At 50.9% G+C, this 19,820-nt stretch overlaps 1 protein-coding gene across 2 annotated transcripts; it reads left to right on the top strand.

The window, feature by feature from the left end:
- The first annotated feature begins 221 nt into the window (after positions 1 to 221).
- LOC123108151 (uncharacterized) lies at positions 222 to 2,086 on the top strand. Of its 2 annotated transcripts, none has more exons than XM_044529992.1 (3): positions 222 to 505; positions 609 to 680; positions 804 to 2,086. In XM_044529992.1, exons 1-3 carry the CDS (start codon positions 310 to 312, stop codon positions 1,832 to 1,834), a joined length of 1,299 nt encoding a protein of 432 aa, XP_044385927.1. In that variant the 5' UTR covers positions 222 to 309; the 3' UTR covers positions 1,835 to 2,086. The 2 variants fall into 2 exon arrangements, with proteins under 2 accessions (XP_044385927.1, XP_044385926.1); XM_044529991.1 differs by having other exon boundaries at positions 606 to 680.
- Positions 2,087 to 19,820: the final 17,734 nt, after the last annotated feature.

Here is a 19,820-nt window from a genome sequence, read left to right as displayed (position 1 = left end):
GACACTAGTTCTCTGAACTTCATGTCTTTAAACATGCCTGGTGAAATCGACACCTTCTCTGTTCCTCGATCGAAATGGCTATTGATGATTTGGGCCCTTGGTTGGGCTATCCGAATTGCATTAGGCCTGTTTCTGAGGCTCTTCCTTACTCCCGTGTTGTTCCCCCCAAAACCAACCGACGACCAACCTGGAAGAAATCTCTTTGCTCTGTCGTCTTTCTATATAGCCTCTCTCGGTTCCCTTCCCCTCTCTTTCTTGAGAACCCTCCTCTTCGTCTGGGTTCTTGCAAAGCTGTTCGACCGGGGCGAGATGGAGGACAAGCGGAAGGCCGCCGACGACGACATCAACCGGGCAACTAAGCAGCCGCGTGCAACGCCGAAGGAGACTACAGCCAGCGGCGACATTGCCGGGACTTCGGAGCAGCCTGCAGACGGCTATTTGCAGCCGCTTCCACCAGCCTTCGCTGTAGGCCTCCCGGCCGATCCCTCTTCTCAGCTCGGTGCAGGTGGTTGCCCAAGAAATCAAAGCGTGCGACGAGCGCGTTTCTTGGATTGATGCCCGCTTCTTGGATTGTTTCACCTGTCAGATGCCTCTGTTTCTTGCAGCAGCTCGCAGTCGAGGTGGTGGTGGGTGGAGGGCGCCGCCGCCGCCGGCAATCTTGCCGCGGCTTCGCAATCCAGGTGAGCGCTGAGTTCCCTTCCCTCCCAAGAAAACCTTGCCGCCAAACTGTTTCTCTCTGGTTCGTGCGCTGCGGTTCTTGGTTCGTTGACGTCCGGTCCGACATTGATTTCTTTTTCTTGCAGCCGATGCGCCGCTGCGGGCCTGCCGTTCTTGCTATACTCCCACACCGTGGGTTTGGCCTTTCCGGAATAGAACAACGGGGCTTCTGGTCCCGGTGCCCTTGTGCCAGGATTGCTACCGCAATCGCTTCACCGGCAACAGGACTCCGCAGCACGCGCAGATCAGCAACGTGCCTCGGAGTTCCGGGGTGATCCGTGCGGCGCTGGAGCAGCAGTCTTCTTCACGGGCAAGGGAGCAGCAGCCTTCTTTACGGGCTGAGCTTGAAGCGCTGGATGCAGCGATACTGGTGGCGCAGAATATTCTGAACAATCCATTTTCCATCATCTGCGAGGCTTGCGGCCACCCCTCCGGCACCAACAACAATGCATGCAGGGTTTGTAACCCCTTGGGCAACGCGCCTCCGCAGCAACCGCAGATCGGCAACGTGCCTCGGAGTTCCGGGCTGATCAGCGCGGTGCCGGAGCAGCAGCCTTCTTCACGGGCAAGGGAGCAGCAGCCTTCTTTACAGGCTGAGCTTGAAGCGCTGGATGCAGCGATGCTGGTGGCGCAGAATATTCTGAACAATCCCTTTTCCATCATCTGCGAGGCTTGCGGCCACCCCTCCGGCACCAACAACAATGCGTGCAGGGTCTGCAACCCCTTGGGCAGCGCGCCTCCGCAGCAACTGCAGATCGGCAACGTGCCCAACTACGCCGCCGCCGGTGCGCCTCGGGGGGCAGTGGCAGTCCCTACCAGTGAGCAGCAGTTCCTGACTAATCTGGATGCGCCGGCGAGACCTATTTTGGACAACACTTCTTCCATCTGGCCGGGCCCGATCTGCGGGGCCTGCGGCGGCCACTCCGGCAGCAACAATGCGTGTCAGGCTTGCTACAACTACGCGCAGACCAGCAACGCCGGTGCGGCTCAGGTTCAGGCGGCGGTCTCTGCCCGTGTGAAGGCGCTCCAGGATTGGCTGGCGGCGCAGCTGGCGACGACCGAGCTAGCAAACCGGCCGTCGAACTGCCCGCCACCGCCACCGCCAGGGCAGAGCTAGCTTATATCGGCCGTCCATCCGTTCTTCTCGTTCCTCGTCTCATGCTAATTAGGACTGTTACTGCTGAGTGTATTCTGATGGTGTATTCATTCAATCCAATGCTGCTGTATGTCTTGTGAACTCTGGGAGAAGGCAGCTTAACTGCCGAGCCTTTCTGTATGTTTTGACAGAACAGAATGGTTCAAGTGATGTGGTGAAATGTGCCGATTGATACATAGTACTTGAGTAGATCAATGAAACCATATGCCTGTACTTGTTGTGGATGTCAGTGTGCAGTCTGCTTCGTTAATCTTGGTTCGGTTCTTTTCTGACGCTTGGGTTTTTGGCCTCAAGTGTTTGACTGGTTCACTTTCAGTTAAACCAGATGACTAGATGAGTTAAAGCTTCCTTGCTGTTCAGTTTAATCATATGGTTTAATCAATTGACGCTTCAGTTTTGCATCAAGTGTTTGGCTCATTACACTTTCAGTTTAACCAAGTGTTTGATTCGTGGCTGTTTCCTTTTATGTCTTTCAGTCCTTTGTCGTCGGTAAATGATTTGGGGTGCCTTAAAGCACAGTCGGAGTCGTTAATAATATTATGTTGTTTCCTGATGCTTTGGTTTTACCTCGTATGTTTGACTGTTTTAGTTTCAGTTAAACCGAATGAGTGCTCAAAATTTTCAGCTTCAGTTGTCAGGACACTACACTAGCTCTCTGAACTTCCTGTCTCTGAACACACCTGAAGAAATCGACACCTTCTCTTGAGAATTCGACGGATACCAGGGAGACGGATGGCTAGGATGCGATCCAGTTATGAAAGATCAACGCCTCTCGAAGATCAAGGGCTTTATATATATTCATCACGGGCTACTAATCCACTTTATGCAGTGTAGAAAATCTAGTGTTTATATTATTGCCTGCTAACTGTATCCAGGTTCAGTTCAGCTACATATATGTTTGCTGCCTCCACAATTCTGAAGCTAACCAGTAGTAACAAAAAATCAATTTCTGGGGCTAATTTACATATGAGTTTATTCATTTTCAGTAAGTGCTCTGTCCTTGGCATAGCTTTCTGCCCTTATATATAACAAACATTTACATAAACCAAAACATTTATAATAAACATGATTTTTATGGCATGTATTCTCGCTCCTAGACTATAACAATCATTTATATATAAAGCAAAACAGGCATTGCATTAACATATAACTTCGCAGTATAGGCCACAGTACATGTAATTAATTATGGCGCCATGGTTGTTGCACTAGAAACGAATCATGTTCATAACTGTTGAAGAAACAGAAAATTACAGACAAACTACGACTAGGAGCTGCTAGCAGGGGATGGCTGGGGTGGAGTTGCATAGCAGAAATGACACTGGCATCCTTTGTTGGGGATGCACTTGCCGGTTCCATTGAACTGCTTGTAGCAGTAATGTTGGCATGTGATCTCGTCCACGTCGCACTGGTTGACTATGATGAAATCCGTGCAGTGCAGCTTAGCCTTTGCCAGATCTGCAGATACATAAAAATCACGGTCATGTTTATGACAGACCAAAAGGAGAAGAACACAAATTAGCTGGGGAGCAGTTTTGGATTTCGACAAACTTTAAACCCACGCCGCAAGAATCCTAGAGCAGATCAAGGCGAATTCAGTAACTCGTTTAGTGTTTTGTAAACAGATATCCATTGTCTAGACTAGCCCTCTCAAATAATAGTAACAATAACAATAAACTATCTTTAAAAAAAATGTAAACTGGTAGTTATAGACTTATAGTAGTAGTTACCTGGGGATAGGACGAAGAGGACAAGGACTAGGAGTAGAACTTGTGTAGCTCTCATCTTGTATTACAAAGTTTTTTTTCTCGATCTGACCTTGTATTGCAATGTTAGGGGCGTGTATCTCCGTATTGAGAGCAAATATGATATGCCAATGGGTCCTTTTATAGTGAAGGTTTAATTATCTGATTAATTGGCTAGTCATTTTCTCCATTAATTGTATTAATTTTAGTAAATATTTTCTTCATTAATTGTATTAATTATCTTCTCAGTTATTTTATTTTTTATGGGCAATCTTCTCAATTAATTATATAGTGCTAATTTTAGATGTAATACACTACTACATATCCGAACAACACTGACGGAACAATTTGTATCAGCCAGTCAGTGCCTTGGGGTCAATGATGACTGCTCTATCACACACAGGCCACTTAATTAACCGGTCAGTAACGAGGAACAACAGTGACCGGCCAACCAGTCGTGTAGACTTCATCGAGGCGTCCTATGAGCAACACATCACCGACGGTCTATCCCGTCGAGACTGGTAGTGATGTTTTACTTGGGGCTGGCATAATACTATGTTGCAATTCTACCAGCCAACTTGGTGCATTACACCATACATATAAGGCATACATACATATATTTGCATACCATATATCAAAAAATATCACTTTCATAGCTAAACAGGTTGAATATATAAAATAACATGCATGCATATATATATGGTAGAGGGAAAGGTGAGACCCGTCCCCCGCATCCCCCGCGCCGCCCTCCCTGGCAACGACGGAGGAACCCTAACTCGCGTCGCGCCGCCACCTTCCAACCCCCACCCCAACCTCGGCGCCATCGAAGGAGCAACCAACAGCGAAGCCGCGCTGGCTCCCAGGAAGGCGGCGGCAGGGCGCTGATGCGGCTTGAACTACGTCGGTATTTCCCCAAAGAGGAAGGGATGATGCAGCACAGCTAGGTAGGTATTTCCCTCAGTGATGAGACCAAGGTTATCAAACCAGTAGGAGAACCATACAACACTACGTGAACGGCACCTGCACATAAAGAATAAAAACTTGCAACCCGACGTAAAAGAGGGGTTATCAATCCCTCCCGGGTAAAAGATATGTCAAATTTGTAGTAGATTGGATAAATAGATCTCGCGGGAATGCGAGATAAAATAAATAACAATAAATTGCAGCAAGGTATTTTGGGTTTTGGATTAATAGATCTGAAAATAAAAACAAATAAAAACAGATCTCAAAAGCAAATATAATAAAGAGAGACCCGGGGGCCATAGATTTCACTAGTGGCTTCTCTTGAGAAAAATAGCATACGGTGGGTAAACAAATTACTGTTGGGCAATTGATAGAACTTCAAATAATTATGACGATATCCAGGCAATGATCATTATATAGGCATCACGTCCAAGATTAGTAGACCAACTCCTGCCCGCATTTACTACTATTACTCCACACATCGATCGCTATCCAGCATACATCTAGTGTATTAAGTTCATGGAGAAACAGAGTAATGCAATAAGAATGATGACATGATGTAGACGAGATCTACTCATATAGGAATATACCCCATCTAGTTATCCTTAATAGCAACGATACATACGTGTCGTTTCCCCTTCTGTCACTGGGATCATGCACCGTAAAATCAAACGCATCAAAAAGCACCTCTTCCCATGGGAAGAAAAATCGATCTAGTCGGCCTAACTAAACCAAATATTCGAAGAGTAAATATGAGGCTATAAGTAATCGTGCATATAAGAGATCGAAAGACTCAAATAACTTTCATGAATAAAAACATAGGTCTGATCATAAACTCAAAGTTCATCAGATCCCAACAAACACACCGCAAAAAAGAGTTACATCAAATAGATCCCCAAGAGACTTTTGTATTGAGAATCAAAAAAGAGAGAGGAAGCCATCTAGCTACTAACTACGGACCTATAGGTCTACAATGAACTACTCGCGCATCATAGAAGAGGCACCAATGAAGATGATAAACCCCTCCGTGGTGGTGTCTAGATTGGATCTGTGGTTTCTGGACCTTGCGGTGGCTGGAATTATTTTTCGTCGACTCCCCTAGGGTTTATGGAATATTTGGGTATTTATAGAGCAAAGAGGCGGTGCGGGAGGCCATCGAGGTGGGCACAACCCACCAGGGTGCGCCTATGCCTCCAGGTGTCGTGGTTCTAAGCCTGACAGTAGAGTGGGGGTAGGTATGGAGAGGCAAGGTCCTAGCTATGGAGAGGTTGTAAACACAAGGGATGTACGAGTTCAGGCCCTTCTCGGAAGAAGTAATAGCCCTACGTCTCGGAGCCCGGAGGCGGTCGAGTGGATTATGAGTATATGAGTTACAAGGTGCCGACCCCCTTGACCTGTGGAGGGGGGTGGCTTATATAGAGTGCGCCAGGACCCCAGCCAGCCCACGTAGGAGAGGGTTTAAGGTGAGTTAAGTCCGGGGCGTTACTGGTAACGCCCCACATAAAGTGTCTTTACTATCATAAAGTCTACTTAATTACAGGCCTTGCAATGCAGAGTGCCTCTTGACCTTCTGGTGGTCGAGTGAGTCTTTGTGGTCGAGTCCTTCAAGTCAGTCGAGTGAGTCCCTCGTTGGTCGACTGGAAGGTGACCTCTTCCAAGGGTGTCCTTGAGCAAGGTACTTAGATCAGGTCTGTGACCCTACCCTAGGTACATGACCCCATCATTAGCCCCCGAATGGATTGAGGCTTCGAGTGAGGAAGGAGTTGATGTTGTTTCCGATTAACCTTTGCACACTGGTCGTGCGTTGTTCTGGACCAAAGAATCTCTTCGTCGATAGTGAGCAACTTGTCTTCGGTCGACTCGATCCATTCTCTTCTTTCGTCGAGTGATCTTTCGGGCTTCGACGATCTCCGAGCGACGGATCGCAGGAAACCCCGCGTCTGACAGACCGATCTGCCGTTCGCGGATTCCGCTGGATGCGAAATTTGGGGAAGCGCGCAAGCGGAGCGGACCGCGGCGTTCGGATGGGACGGGACAGAGACGCCTCGATCTCCGCGCCACTTTCTTCGCCACGTAACCCGCCTGCATAACTGTTCCTGGATATGATTAGATCGACCGGGCCCACCTGTCATCCACTCGGAAGGGACCTTATAAATGCGCCCGGCGAGGGTTTTTGTACTGTGCCTCAGCATTCTTCCTCTCTGCTTCCTTCGTCTCCGCCCAGCGCGCTCGCTCTCGCCTCCGCGCAACTTCCCCTCGCGCGTCTCACCGGCAACCATGGCCAAGAAGAAGACAGCGGCGCTGGAACGCGCGAAGAAGGCGTCGGCGACGGAGAAGGCGAAGGGGAGATCCACCAGCCGCGGCGGGTCTTCGTCCAGATCCCGCCTGCCGAAGGGCTGGGTCCAAGGAGATTGGATCCAGTCGACCATCACAGAGAAAGATCTCCTCGACATGGCCAACGAGGGCTTGATCCCCCATGGAGCTGCGAGGCTTCCGGGGAAGGAGTGGCAGCCCCAGCCAGAAGAGGGTGAGTGCGTGCTCTTGGCCACCCATGTTGATCGTGGATTTTCTTTGCCGCCGAGTATTTTCTTCCGTGGCTTCTTGAACTTCTTTGGAGCGCAGCTCCACCACTTTACCCCAAATTCTATCGCCTATCTTGCTGCGTTCGTGTCCATGTGTGAGGGTTTTCTGGGCTGTCGACCGCACTGGGGCTTGTTCAAGCATATATTCACGTGTCGCTCTCAGACCGTGAAGAAGGCGAGCCCAGGCGACGAAAGAACCCGAGTCGTCCAAATGTGTGGGGGCCTGGGGATCCAGGTGAGGAATAAGAGCACCTTCCCGCCCATGACCTTTCCCGAGTCAGTCAGAGGCTGGCAGTCGACCTGGTTCTACTGCCAGGACCAGTCGACGCCGGGGCAGTCGAGTGGACTCCCTCAGTTTACCATGGACCGAGTGAACAAGCCCTCCTCTCTGAAGTTGATCCCGGAGGAGAAAGCTGACGTGAAGATGTTGATGGAGCGCGTGGTGCAGTTGGTTCGGGAGGGAGTGACGGGCATGGATCTCCTGGAGGTCTTCCTTAGGCGTCGTATCCAGCCCCTTCAGTTCCGGAGCCACTGCATGTGGTTGTACTGTGGGACTGAAGACGAGACTCGAGTCCATCCAGAAGCAGTCGACGATGTCACTCTGGAAAGATGGATGGCCGCCGTTACCGGAAACAAGGATAACCCACGCGGAGCCAGAAGGATTCCTCCACTCGACCACAACAGCGATCCAAACAAGGTATGTCTGCTCTGCTCTCCACTGTGTTCTTGTCATATTCGTTTCTGTTTATCCTGCCGACTGGTCGATTGATCCTTGTCTTGATATCTACCAGGCCCTCACCGAGCTGTACTCGATGCCCAATGGGGCACAAGCTCCGACTGAGGAGGGTGAGGCGAGTGGGGGCGAGAGCCAGGAGGAGGAGGAATGGGACTCGGACGTTGCTGAGGATGATGATGACGATGATGATGATGACGGTGATGAAGATGACGTTGAAGACGAGGAAGAAGAGGAGGAGGAGGTCGTACCACCGCGCTCAGAAAGGCGGTCGAAGCTTGTCCACGACCCTTCGACTGAACGTGGCAAGGGGGTTGCGACCGTTGCTCAGTCGACCAAGCGCCCTCGGACCACCTCTCCAGTGCCGACTGAAAAGGCGCCGAAGCAGCCCAGGGCGGCCCCGTCGAAGCCGACCAAGCTCCTGCCGAAGATGAAGGTGTCCATCCCCACCATATCAGGGTAATCGTGCTGCTTAAGTCTTCTTATTTTGTGTGAACTTTGTCTCTGGTTGACGCTGAAGTTAGTCGACTGATTCTTTGGAGTTGCAGTGCTGCTACTTCTGAGACCTCAGCCCGGGCTGATGACCATGAGATGGAGGACGCAGCAACTTCAAAACCAGGTACTATATTCTTAACGCCGTTTTTAGTCGACTGACTCACGATCTCTGATCCTGATTCTTCTCTGTAGCTCCACCCAATGCTGTTATCAATCTCCCTGATGATGATGAGGATGAGGAACCGCTGAAGCGCAGAAGGAGTAGGAAAGCGTCCGCCAGCAGGGTGCCCCAGGATGTGACGGCGCCTGAGATTCTGATTGCGGAGGAAGAGAACACCACTCGACACACGGTGTCCTTCACAAATCCACTGACGAGTGCTCAGCAGCCCTCCCTCTTCACGACGCACCACGTCCCAGAGGACCAAGCTGGCGCGGCGAAGGAGGCGATACGTCAGGCAGGAATCATGATGGAGCAGTTGAAGACCATCCGGGATGCGAGCCAGGCGGCTTATGACGCCAGTTCTGCCCTCCAAAGCAATGTTCAGGTCAGTCGACCACCGTTTGTTCTGTTAGGATATGCTACAAAAACTTTTCCTTTCCAGAATTTATAATAGTCACCCACTGGGTGTGTCGATTAAACTCCGTGTTAGCGGGGGCACGCTGAGTGCACCCGCTGGGTGTAGTCCCCAAGGCTAAGGTCGACTGCTGGCAGTCGGCCTTAGGCTTTATAATTTCAGCCTTTCTGTCATTCGACCAAGTCGACTGGATTTCGCAATCCGGTCGACTGGTCGACTCTGTCTTTAATAGGATTAGTGGGGGCACGCTGAGTGCACCCACTGGGTGTAGTCTCCAAGGCTAAGGTCGACTGCTGGCAGTCGGCCTTAGGCTTTATGATGTCGATCTTTCTGTCAGTTGACTATGTCGACTGGATTTCACAAACCGGTGGGGGCACGCTGAGTGCACCCACTGGGTGTAGTCCCCGATACTGCGGTCGACTGCTTGCAGTCGATTACAGTCTTAAAGAATACATCCCCCCCTTTTTTTTGAGGTCGACTGGTCGACTTTATCTTCAACAGGATTAGTGGGGGCACGCTGAGTGCACCCACTGGGTGTAGTCCCCGAGACTACGGTCGAATGCTTGTATTCGGCTGTAGTCTTAGAAACGTGTGATTTTTCCTTTTTCACTCGGAAGTGAATTATATTTGACATTTAGTCGATTGGTTCTTCGCAGAACTCCTGTGATCTTGTGGCTCGCTACTCTGAGCTGGAAAACAAGCACACTCAACTCGAGCTGAGCTTGAAGCTGGTTCAGGAGAAGCTGACGAAGGCAAAGGAGGAGACCGAAGGTATGTTTGGTGAGACCCTGACGACTGCTTTTCCCCTTGCTTGTTTCAAAATCTGATCTTGCTGTAACTTGCAGGTAAGGTAAGGGAGGCCCAACAGAAGAAAGACCTCGAACTAGCTGAGAAGATCAAGCTTGCTGACGAGAAGTTAGCTTCAGTCACCAAGCTTGAACAAGACAATACCAATCTGAAAGCTGCTCTTGGGATCGCCAACAAGGAGGTCAGTCGACTGAAAACTGATAAAGCTGCCCTGACCGACCAAGTCAGTAAGTTGACTGGGAAGAAAAATGATCTGGAGGCCTTCCTGAGTGGTCTTGCCAAGAAGCTGTTTCTTATGCTTGAAGGTAAACCTCTATGCTCGGCAAACATTTCCAATCGTGGTTTTTCCATTCGACCATCCCCTTGACTCAGTGATCATCCTTGCAGAATTTTGCCAAAACTTTGAAGAAGAAACTAGCCGGCTGGAGCCAAACCTCGACCCCGTCAATTCTCCGGTGAACGACGAAGTTGCCATGGATGTTTTCCGACTGGAGTCTCGTGTTGCAGCTGTCGTGGACTATCTCGCAAGGCTGAAGGCCGCCACATCTCGCATCGACTCGACGCTCTGGCCTGGGGAGACACTTCAGAATGACCTTGAGTCGCTGATGGCTCGCTTGAACACGATCCCTGGTCGAGTGCAGGAATGGAAGAAGTCCTCGGCTCGGTGCGGTGCAGATGTTGCTCTGTGTCTGGCCCGAGTCCACTGCAAAGATGCGCGAGAAGAGAAGCTGGCGGCCCTCCGGGTGGCCAACACCAAGAAACACGACTTCAGGTCCTTTATGGAAACTTTCCTTGCGGCTGCCACTCGGATCGCCGACGGAATTGACCTTGATGAGTTTGTTGCACCTTCCAGCCCTCCACAGGAGGGGTAAAAAACTTCTTCTAGCTCGACGCTTTAAATTTGCCTCGGTATGCCGAGTGGAATTGTAACCGATAAACCTTAACGGGCTTAACGCCTGAGCACTTTCGGTTCCTTTAGATATCGATTCAAACTTGAATTTGGTGCTTGAATACGATTGCTTTTGGCTCGAAATGTCTTTTGCAGGTTCAAAGCAAGGCGCCTTTACTGCAATCGACTTATTCTTTAGTCCACTTAGGCGAGCACTGGGCTGCGGCTAAGCCTCCGAGTGGAAGTCCGGCTTACCACTCGGTAGGATTTTTATAACTTAGGCGAGCACTGGGCTGCAGCTAAGCCTCCGAGAGAGAGGTTTACTCTTCACTCCGTAGGATTTTCATATCTTAGACTAGCACTGGGCTGCAGCTAAGCCCCCGAGTGAGAGGTTTGCTCTTCACTCGGTAGGATTTTGATAACTTAGGCTAGCACTGGGCTGCAGCTAAGCCTCCGAGTGAGAGGTTTGCTCTTCACTCGGTAGGATTTTGATAACTTAGGCTAGCACTGGGCTGCAGCTAAGCCTCCGAGTGAGAGGTTTGCTCTTCACTCGGTAGGATTTTTATAACTTAGGCGAGCGCTTGGACTGCAGCTAAGCCCCCGAGTGAGAGGTTTGCTCTTCACTCGGTAGGATTTTGATAACTTAGGCGAGTACTTGGACTGCAGCTAAGCCTCCGAGTGGAAGTCCGGCTTACCACTCGGTAGGATTTTTATATCTTAGGCGAGTACTTGGACTGCAGCTAAGCCTCCGAGTGGAAGTCCGGCTTACCACTCGGTAGGATTTTTATATCTTAGGCGAGTGCTTGGACTGCAGCTAAGCCCCCGAGTGAGAGGTTTGCTCTTCACTCGGTAGGATTTTTACAAACTTAGGCGAGTGCTTTGGACTGCAGCTAAGCCTCCGAGTGAGAGGTTTGCTCTTCACTCGGTAGGATTTTGATAACTTAGGCTAGCATTGGGCTGCAGCTAAGCCTCCGAGTGAGAGGTTTGCTCTTCACTCGGTAGGATTTTGATAACTTAGGCTAGCACTGGGCTGCAGCTAAGCCTCCGAGTGAGAGGTTTGCTCTTCACTCGGTAGGATTTTTATAACTTAGGCGAGTGCTTGGACTGCAGCTAAGCCCCCGAGTGAGAGGTTTGCTCTTCACTCGGTAGGATTTTGATAACTTAGGCAAGTACTGGGCTGCAGCTAAGCCTCCGAGTGAGAGGTTTGCTCTTCACTCGGTAGGATTTTGATAACTTAGGCTAGCACTAGGCTGCAGCTAAGCCTCCGAGTGAGAGGTTTGCTCTTCACTCGGTAGGATTTTTATAACTTAGGCGAGTGCTTGGACTGCAGCTAAGCCCCCGAGTGAGAGGTTTGCTCTTCACTCGGTAGGATTTTGATAACTTAGGCGAGTACTTGGACTGCAGCTAAGCCTCCGAGTGGAAGTCCGGCTTACCACTCGGTAGGATTTTTATATCTTAGGCGAGTACTTGGACTGCAGCTAAGCCTCCGAGTGGAAGTCCGGCTTACCACTCGGTAGGATTTTTATAACTTAGGCGAGTGCTTGGACTGCAGCTAAGCCCCGAGTGAGAGGTTTGCTCTTCACTCGGTAGGATTTTTACAAACTTAGGCGAGCACAGGGCTGCAGCTAAGCCCCCGAGTGGAAGTCTGGCTTACCACTCGGTAGGATTTCGATAACTTAGGCGAAACGGATTCGCAGCTAAGCCTCCGAGTGGGAGTCTGGCTCACCACTCGGTAGGATTTTTACAAACTTAGGCGAAACGGATTCGCGGCTAAGTCACCCACTGAGGGGGAATTTTATTGGACAAAAATAAAAAGTGACAAAAATTATGGAGGAACTATGACACTATTATTTTGAGGTCCATGAACTACAGAAGTACTTTATTGCAACTCATCCGAGTGATAAAACTTAAGTGTAAAATGGGCGGAGTAGTTCCGCGTTCCAAGCTCGGGGCTCGTCGATATTATGCTCGACGTTGTAAAGACGGTACGCCCCGTTGTGGAGAACCTTGGTGACGATGAAGGGACCTTCCCAAGAAGGAGCAAGCTTGTGTGGTTTGTGCTGATCCACTCGGAGAACTAAATCTCCTTCCTGGAAGGCTCGACCTCTCACATTTCTGGCGTGGAAACGACGCAAATCTTGTTGGTAGATGGTCGACCGGATCAGAGCCATCTCCCTTTCTTCCTCTAAAAGGTCGACTGCGTCCTGCCGCGCTTGTTCAGCTTCTGCTTCGTTGTAGATTTCAACTCGAGGAGCATTGTGGAGAAGATCACTCGGCAAGACTGCTTCAGCTCCGTAGACCAAGAAGAATGGAGTTCTTCCGGTCGACCGATTAGGTGTGGTCCGCAGCCCCCAAAGCACTGAGGGAAGTTCGTCGACCCAAGCTCCAGCTGCATGCTTGAGATCACGCATCAGTCGGGGTTTCAATCCCTTGAGAATCAGGCCATTAGCTCGCTCTGCTTGTCCATTCGACTGCGGATGGGCGACTGAAGCGTAGTCGACCCGTGTGCCTTGGGAGTTACAGAAATCTCTGAATTCCTCCGAGTCAAAGTTCGACCCATTATCCGTAATGATGCTGTGCGGGACTCCATATCTGAATATTAGTTCCCTGATGAAGCTAACAGCAGTACCGGTGTCAAGGTTCTTGATTGGTTTAGCCTCGATCCACTTGGTGAACTTGTCGACTGCCACCAGTACATGCGTGAAGCCGCTTCGTCCTGTTCTCAAAGGACCGACCATGTCCAACCCCCATACTGCGAAAGGCCAGACGAGTGGGATGGTCTTCAGAGCCGATGCAGGCTTGTGCGACATATTCGAGTAGAACTGACATCCCTCGCACTTATCCACTATCTCCTTTGCCATCTCATTCGCCTTTGGCCAGTAAAATCCGGCTCGGTATGCTTTGGCCACGATGGTCCGAGAGGACGCATGATGACCACAGGTCCCCGAGTGGATATCATTGAGGATGAGTCGACCTTCTTCTGGTGTTATGCACTTCTGACCAACTCCAGTCGCGCTTTCTCTGAATAATTGTCCTTTGATTACGGTAAAGGCCTTAGATCGACGGACGATCTGTCGAGCCTCTTCCTCATCCTCCGGAAGCTCTTTTCTCAGGATATACGCGATATATGGAACTGTCCAGTCGGGAATGACCACCAAGACCTCCATGATCAAGTCGACCACCGCTGGGACTTCAACCTCAGTCGGATCTGTGGCACTCTTGGGCTGTGGAGCTTCTTCGGTGAAAGGATCTTCTTTGACTGACGGAGTGTGTATATGCTCCAAGAACACACCACTCGGAATGGCTTCTCTCTTGGAACCTATCTTTGCTAGATCATCAGCTGCTTGATTTTTCAGTCGGGGTATATGATGGAGCTCCAACCCCTCGAACTTCTTTTCCAGCTTCCTCACTGCACTGCAGTATCCAGTCATGGCTGGGCTTCTCACGTCCCACTCCTTCATCACTTGGTTGACCACTAAATCCGAGTCGCCATAGACCATCAGGCGACGGACGCCGAGTGAAATGGCCATGCGCAATCCATATAAGAGGGCCTCATATTCTGCCTCATTGTTGGAGGAATCAAAGTGAATCTGGAGCACATATCTGAGCTTATCTCCTCTGGGGGAAACCAGGACAACCCCAGCACCGGAACCATTCAACATCTTAGAGCCATCAAAGAACATGGTCCAATGCTCCGAGTGAATTTCAGTCGGCTGCTGCTGTTCAATCCACTCGGCGAGGAAATCTGCTATTGCCTGGGACTTAATGGCTTTCTTTGCCTCAAACTTGATATCAAGGGGAAGAAGTTCAATCGCCCATTTGGCCACTCGACCAGTTGCATCTCTGTTGTGCAAAATCTCTGATAGTGGAGCGTCGCTGACGACTGTGATGGAATGATCAGAGAAGTAATGAGCAACCTTCTTTGTGGTCATGTATATTCCATACACAAGCTTCTGATAATGAGGATATCTCTGCTTGGATGGAGTCAAGACTTCAGACAAATAATACACTGGGCGCTGAACTTTGAGAGCTTTTCCTTCTTCTTCCCGCTCGACCGTAAGCACAGTACTGACGACTTGTCCTGTGGCTGCGATATAGAGCAACAGAGGCTCTTTGCTGATTGGAGCAGCAAGCACCGGCTGGGTGGAGAGCAGAGCTTTTAGCTCGGCAAACGCTGCATCAGCTTCTGGAGTCCACTCGAACTTGTCTGCCTTCTTCATCAGTCGGTAAAGAGGCAATGCCTTTTCACCGAGTCGTGAGATGAATCGACTTAATGCGGCCAAGCATCCAGTAAGCTTCTGGACATCGTGCACTCGCACAGGGCGTTTCATTCGGAGAATAGTGCCGATCTTCTCTGGATTAGCGTCGATTCCCCGTTCGGAAACGAGAAAACCGAGTAACTTGCCACCAGGAACTCCAAATGTGCACTTTGATGGATTGAGCTTGATATCATACCTTCTGAGGTTGGCAAATGTTTCGGCGAGATCAGCGAGCAGGTCGGAACCTTTTCGTGACTTGACAACGATATCATCCATATATGCTTCCACATTCCGACTGATTTGAGTGAGTAGACACTTCTGAATCATTCGCATAAATGTGGCTCCGGCATTCTTGAGGCCGAACGGCATGGTGATATAGCAGAAGCACCCGAATGGAGTGATGAAAGCTGTTTTTACCTCGTCGGGTCCGTACAGACGGATCTGGTGGTACCCGGAATAGGCATCTAGAAAAGATAATCTCTCGCATCCCGCGGTCGAGTCAACAATTTGATCTATGCGAGGGAGAGGAAAATGATCTTTCGGGCAGGCCCGGTTGATGTGCTTGAAATCAATGCACATTCGGAGCGACTTGTCCTTCTTAGGAACCATGACGACATTAGCGAGCCACTCGGAGTGGTATATCTCTCGGATAAATCCTGCCGCCAACAGTCGAGCCACTTCCTCACCAATGGCTTTTCTCTTCTGGACGGCGGACCGCCGAAGATGCTCTTTGACTGGTTTTGCAGATGAGTCGACTCTTAGGCGATGCTCAGCCAGTCCCCTGGGAACACCTGGCATGTCAGCGGGCTTCCATGCAAAAATGTCCCAGTTCTCACGGAGGAACTGGATGAGCGCTTCTTCCTATTTTGGGTCGAGTGTTGTGGAGATGCGGGTCGGAGCTGCATCGGGGTCGGTCGGGTGAATGTGAACAGGCTTCGTCTCACCGGACGACTGAAATGCAGACTCTGTGGCGGGTTTCTTGGATCGCAGCAAGTCACTCGGATCTGCGTTTTGCTTGTATTCCTCGAACTCGACCGCTGTCACCTGGGAATCGGCAATCTTTGAGCCCTTCTGAAAGCACTCTTCTGCCTTTTTCCGATCACCGGTGACAGTGATCACTCCTTTGGGGCCGGGCATCTTCAATTTGAGGTACACGTAACATGGTCGAGCCATGAACCGTGCGTAAGCTGGTCTCCCCAAAATGGCATGATATGCACTCTGAAAATCCACGACCTCAAACGTCAACTTTTCTTTGCGAAAATGTTTCGAATCACCAAACACCACGTCCAAAGCTATTTGGCCGAGTGACTCGGCTTTCTTCCCTGGTATAACTCCATGAAAGCTCATGTTACTAGTGCTCAGTCGGGACATCGGAATGCCCATTCCTTTCAGTGTGTCTGCATACAACAAATTCAGCCCGCTTCCACCGTCCATCAGCACTTTTGTCAGTCGAGTGCCTTCGACAACTGGATCGACCACCAAAGCTTGCCTCCCAGGGGTGGCAATATGAGTCGGGTGATCAGATTGGTCGAATGTGATGGGTATTTGGGACCATTTCAGATAATTTGCTTTTGCTGGGGCAACCATGTTCACCTCTCGGTTAATGACTTTCAATCGACTCTTGCTTTCCACATCTGCAAAGATCATCAGAGTGGAGTTGATATGCGGATATCCTTCCTCACTGTCCTCCTTGTCTTCGGCCTTGTCCGACTCCTTCTCCTTGTCCTTAGACTGTTTTCCCTGAAACTGCTGGATCAGGAGTCGACATTGGCGAGTGGTGTGCTTCGGGTAGATGATATTCCCCTCTTCGTCTTTCTTCGTGTGGATGTGACATGGCATATCCATTACGTCGTTCCCTTCTTTATCCTTTACCTTCTTAGGGTTCCAGGATCCTTTTGGTTTCCCCTTAAACTTTCCCTGAGTCACGGCCAGAGCCTCTCCAGGAGCTGCTGGTTCAGCCTTCCGCTTTTGTTTCCGACTGGTGTTTCCCTTTTCCGACTGGGTCGGCTTGTGCTTGCCGCTTCGGAGTCGGTCTTCTTCTTCGCCGTTGGCGTACTTGGTAGCAATCTCCATCATCCGACTCAAGGTCATGTCACCGGTTCGACCAAATTTCAAACTTAATTCTCTGTTCTTGACGCCATCCTTGAAGGCGCAGACTGCCTGGTGATCAGACACATTCTCCACAGTATGGTGCAAAGTGATCCATCTCTGAATATACTCTCTGAGAGTCTCATTGGTCTTCTGCACGCAGACTTGCAACTCTGTCAGTCCAGCTGGTCGCTTGCAAGTTCCTTCAAATGTTCTGATGAACACTCGGGACAGATCTTCCCAAGTGTAAATGCTGCTAGGAGGTAATTGAGTCAACCATGCCCTGGCAGAACCTTCCAGCATGAGGGGCAAATGCTTCATGGCCACCTCGTCGTTTCCACCACCAATCTGAACCGCCACTCGGTAGTCCTCGAGCCAAGTTTCAGGCTTAGACTCACCAGTGAACTTGCTGACTCCTGTTGCCAACCTGAAATTGGGAGGGATAACTGCGGCTCTGATAGCTCTGCTGAAACATTCAGGACCAGAAACATGCACTCGACTGCTTGTGGGCGCATCTCTGTCGAGTCCACCTCGATGGGCTCTGTTCCGGTCGACCAAACCTTGCACGATAATGGACCGCGCGTCGAAGCCTGGTTCTCTGGGGTCGACTGGAACTCTTCGCCCCGCACTGAGCTGACGCCTGTCATCTTGCTGCCGAGGAGTGTAAGACCCACCCCTCGGAGGGGAATTGGGCACTCGACGCCTATCATCTCGGTCGAGTCGGTCACCATATTGGTCTCGCCGATTCTCGCGCCCTTCACGCCGCGGAGGCGATCTGGGGCTGTGAGCCGACTGAACCGTATTCGCAGCGACGGATCGACTGTGAATTCTGTTGCGCGACTGCGACACGGCCGAATTCTGATCTCCTGCTGCCCGGAGCAGATCCCTGATCTGCATCAAGCCTCTGCCAGCTTCCGACTGAGAAGGCTGGATAGACTCTGCTATACGGGTCGCAGCTGCTAAATTCTGGATTGGGGTTCGATATACCTGAGTCGGCGGGAAGAGTTGACGTCGACTGTTGTCGGGAACTCGTTGCCGCGCGCGCTCGTCGAGTGCTCGCTGAAGATTCTCCAGTCGAGTGCGTTCAGCCAAGTTGGCCAAACGTGCCTCCTCCAAGGCGCGAGCCTCGGGGGTTTCTCCTGCGATGGGCGTACGCAGGGCATCCACGTTCCTGCGGCGAAGTTCCTCTCTTTGCAGAGAGTCGAGTGGCTCGGGCTGGTACTCTTCGTGGTCTCGTGCGGGGTCGCCTCCGTCGCCTGCTCCACCATCACGGGCGAAGCCAGGGGGACTGCGGGGCCCGTCGACCATCAGGATTTCCGCCGCTGGATCACTGCTATCGCACTCGGATGCAGTCTCTACGGAGCCAGTCGACAGATCGAACAGGCCGTAGAGAGATTCGTCGGGCTCGATTGCCGCAACATGAGAGGTGGCCGTCTGGCGAGCCACCGCGTGCCTCACCCACCGCTGAAGCCTCGACCGGCCCGAGCGCTTGCGCTGGCGGGAGACCGGGAGGGTGGACGATGGAGGAGTCGACCGATACGGGGTCGACGGTTGCCGCAGCAGAACGCCGCGGACACATGCGCGAAAATGCGTCGCACCGCGGACGGGGAGCGCATCAACGTCGAGTGGAGCCTCCTGGAGCCAGGCGGAGTCATCGGCGATGAAGGTGAGAGCACCGAGACGGATCTCTCGACCCTCGACCAAAACTCCAGCAGCCACCATCATGAAAGTACTCGGAAGAATCGCAACTTCTCCACAAAATTGCTAAAACACCTGCCCCACGGTGGGCGCCAACTGTCGTGGTTCTAAGCCTGATAGTAGAGTGGGGGTAGGTATGGAGAGGCAAGGTCCTAGCTATGGAGAGGTTGTAAACACAAGGGATGTACGAGTTCAGGCCCTTCTCGGAAGAAGTAATAGCCCTACGTCTTGGAGCCCGGAGGCGGTCGAGTGGATTATGAGTATATGAGTTACAAGGTGCCGACCCCCTTGACCTGTGGAGGGGGGTGGCTTATATAGAGTGCGCCAGGACCCCAGCCAGCCCACGTAGGAGAGGGTTTAAGGTGAGTTAAGTCCGGGGCGTTACTGGTAACGCCCCACATAAAGTGTCTTTACTATCATAAAGTTTACTTAATTACAGGCCGTTGCAATGCAGAGTGCCTCTTGACCTTCTGGTGGTCGAGTGAGTCTTTGTGGTCGAGTCCTTCAAGTCAGTCGAGTGAGTCCCTCGTTGGTCGACTGGAAGGTGACCTCTTCCAAGGGTGTCCTTGAGCAAGGTACTTAGATCAGGTTTGTGACCCTACCCTAGGTACATGACCCCATCACCAGGCGCGCCCTGGAGGCATAGGCGCATCCTAGTGGGTTGTCCCCCCCCCCTCGGGGCACCCCTCTGATACTTCTTTGGCTCATCGTGTGTCTTCTGGCCCAGAAAAATTCTCCAAAAAGTTTCGCTGCGTTTGGACTCCGTTTGGTATTGATTTTGTGTGAAGTAAAAAACAAGCAAAAAACAGCAAGTGACACTGGGCACTATGTCAATAGGTTAGTCCCAAAAAATGATATAAAGTTGCTATAAAATGATTGTAAAACATCCAAGAATGATAATATAACAGCATGGAACAATCAAAAATTATAGATACATTGGAGACGTATCAGGCGCCTCGGCTAGCTTCGGTCCCCAGCCCATCCTCCCCGTCCGTCGGCTCCCGCCGACAGCTGTGCCCGACACCGGTGCGTCTCTGCCTGTCACATACCTAGTTCTTGTATGACCTAGACTAGCTAGTCATGTGTGCATCATGTTTAAATTTCAATAAATTTGAA

The sequence above is a fragment of the Triticum aestivum genome, chromosome 5A (genome assembly GCF_018294505.1).
Source record: "Triticum aestivum cultivar Chinese Spring chromosome 5A, IWGSC CS RefSeq v2.1, whole genome shotgun sequence".
NCBI classification, from domain to species: domain Eukaryota; kingdom Viridiplantae; phylum Streptophyta; class Magnoliopsida; order Poales; family Poaceae; genus Triticum; species Triticum aestivum.
This window is presented reverse-complemented; position numbering and strand designations above follow the sequence as displayed.

Excerpts from the sequence above, each read along its gene's own strand:
- LOC123108151 (XM_044529991.1), top strand. The coding sequence starts at position 310 with ATGGAGGACAAGCGGAAGGCCGCCGACGACGACATCAACCGGGCAACT. Across the intron at positions 506-605 it reads CTCTTCTCAGCTCGGTGCAG|CAGCTCGCAGTCGAGGTGGT; the intron begins GTGGTTGCCCAA and ends TGTTTCTTGCAG. Across the intron at positions 681-803 it reads GCCGCGGCTTCGCAATCCAG|CCGATGCGCCGCTGCGGGCC; the intron begins GTGAGCGCTGAG and ends TTTTTCTTGCAG.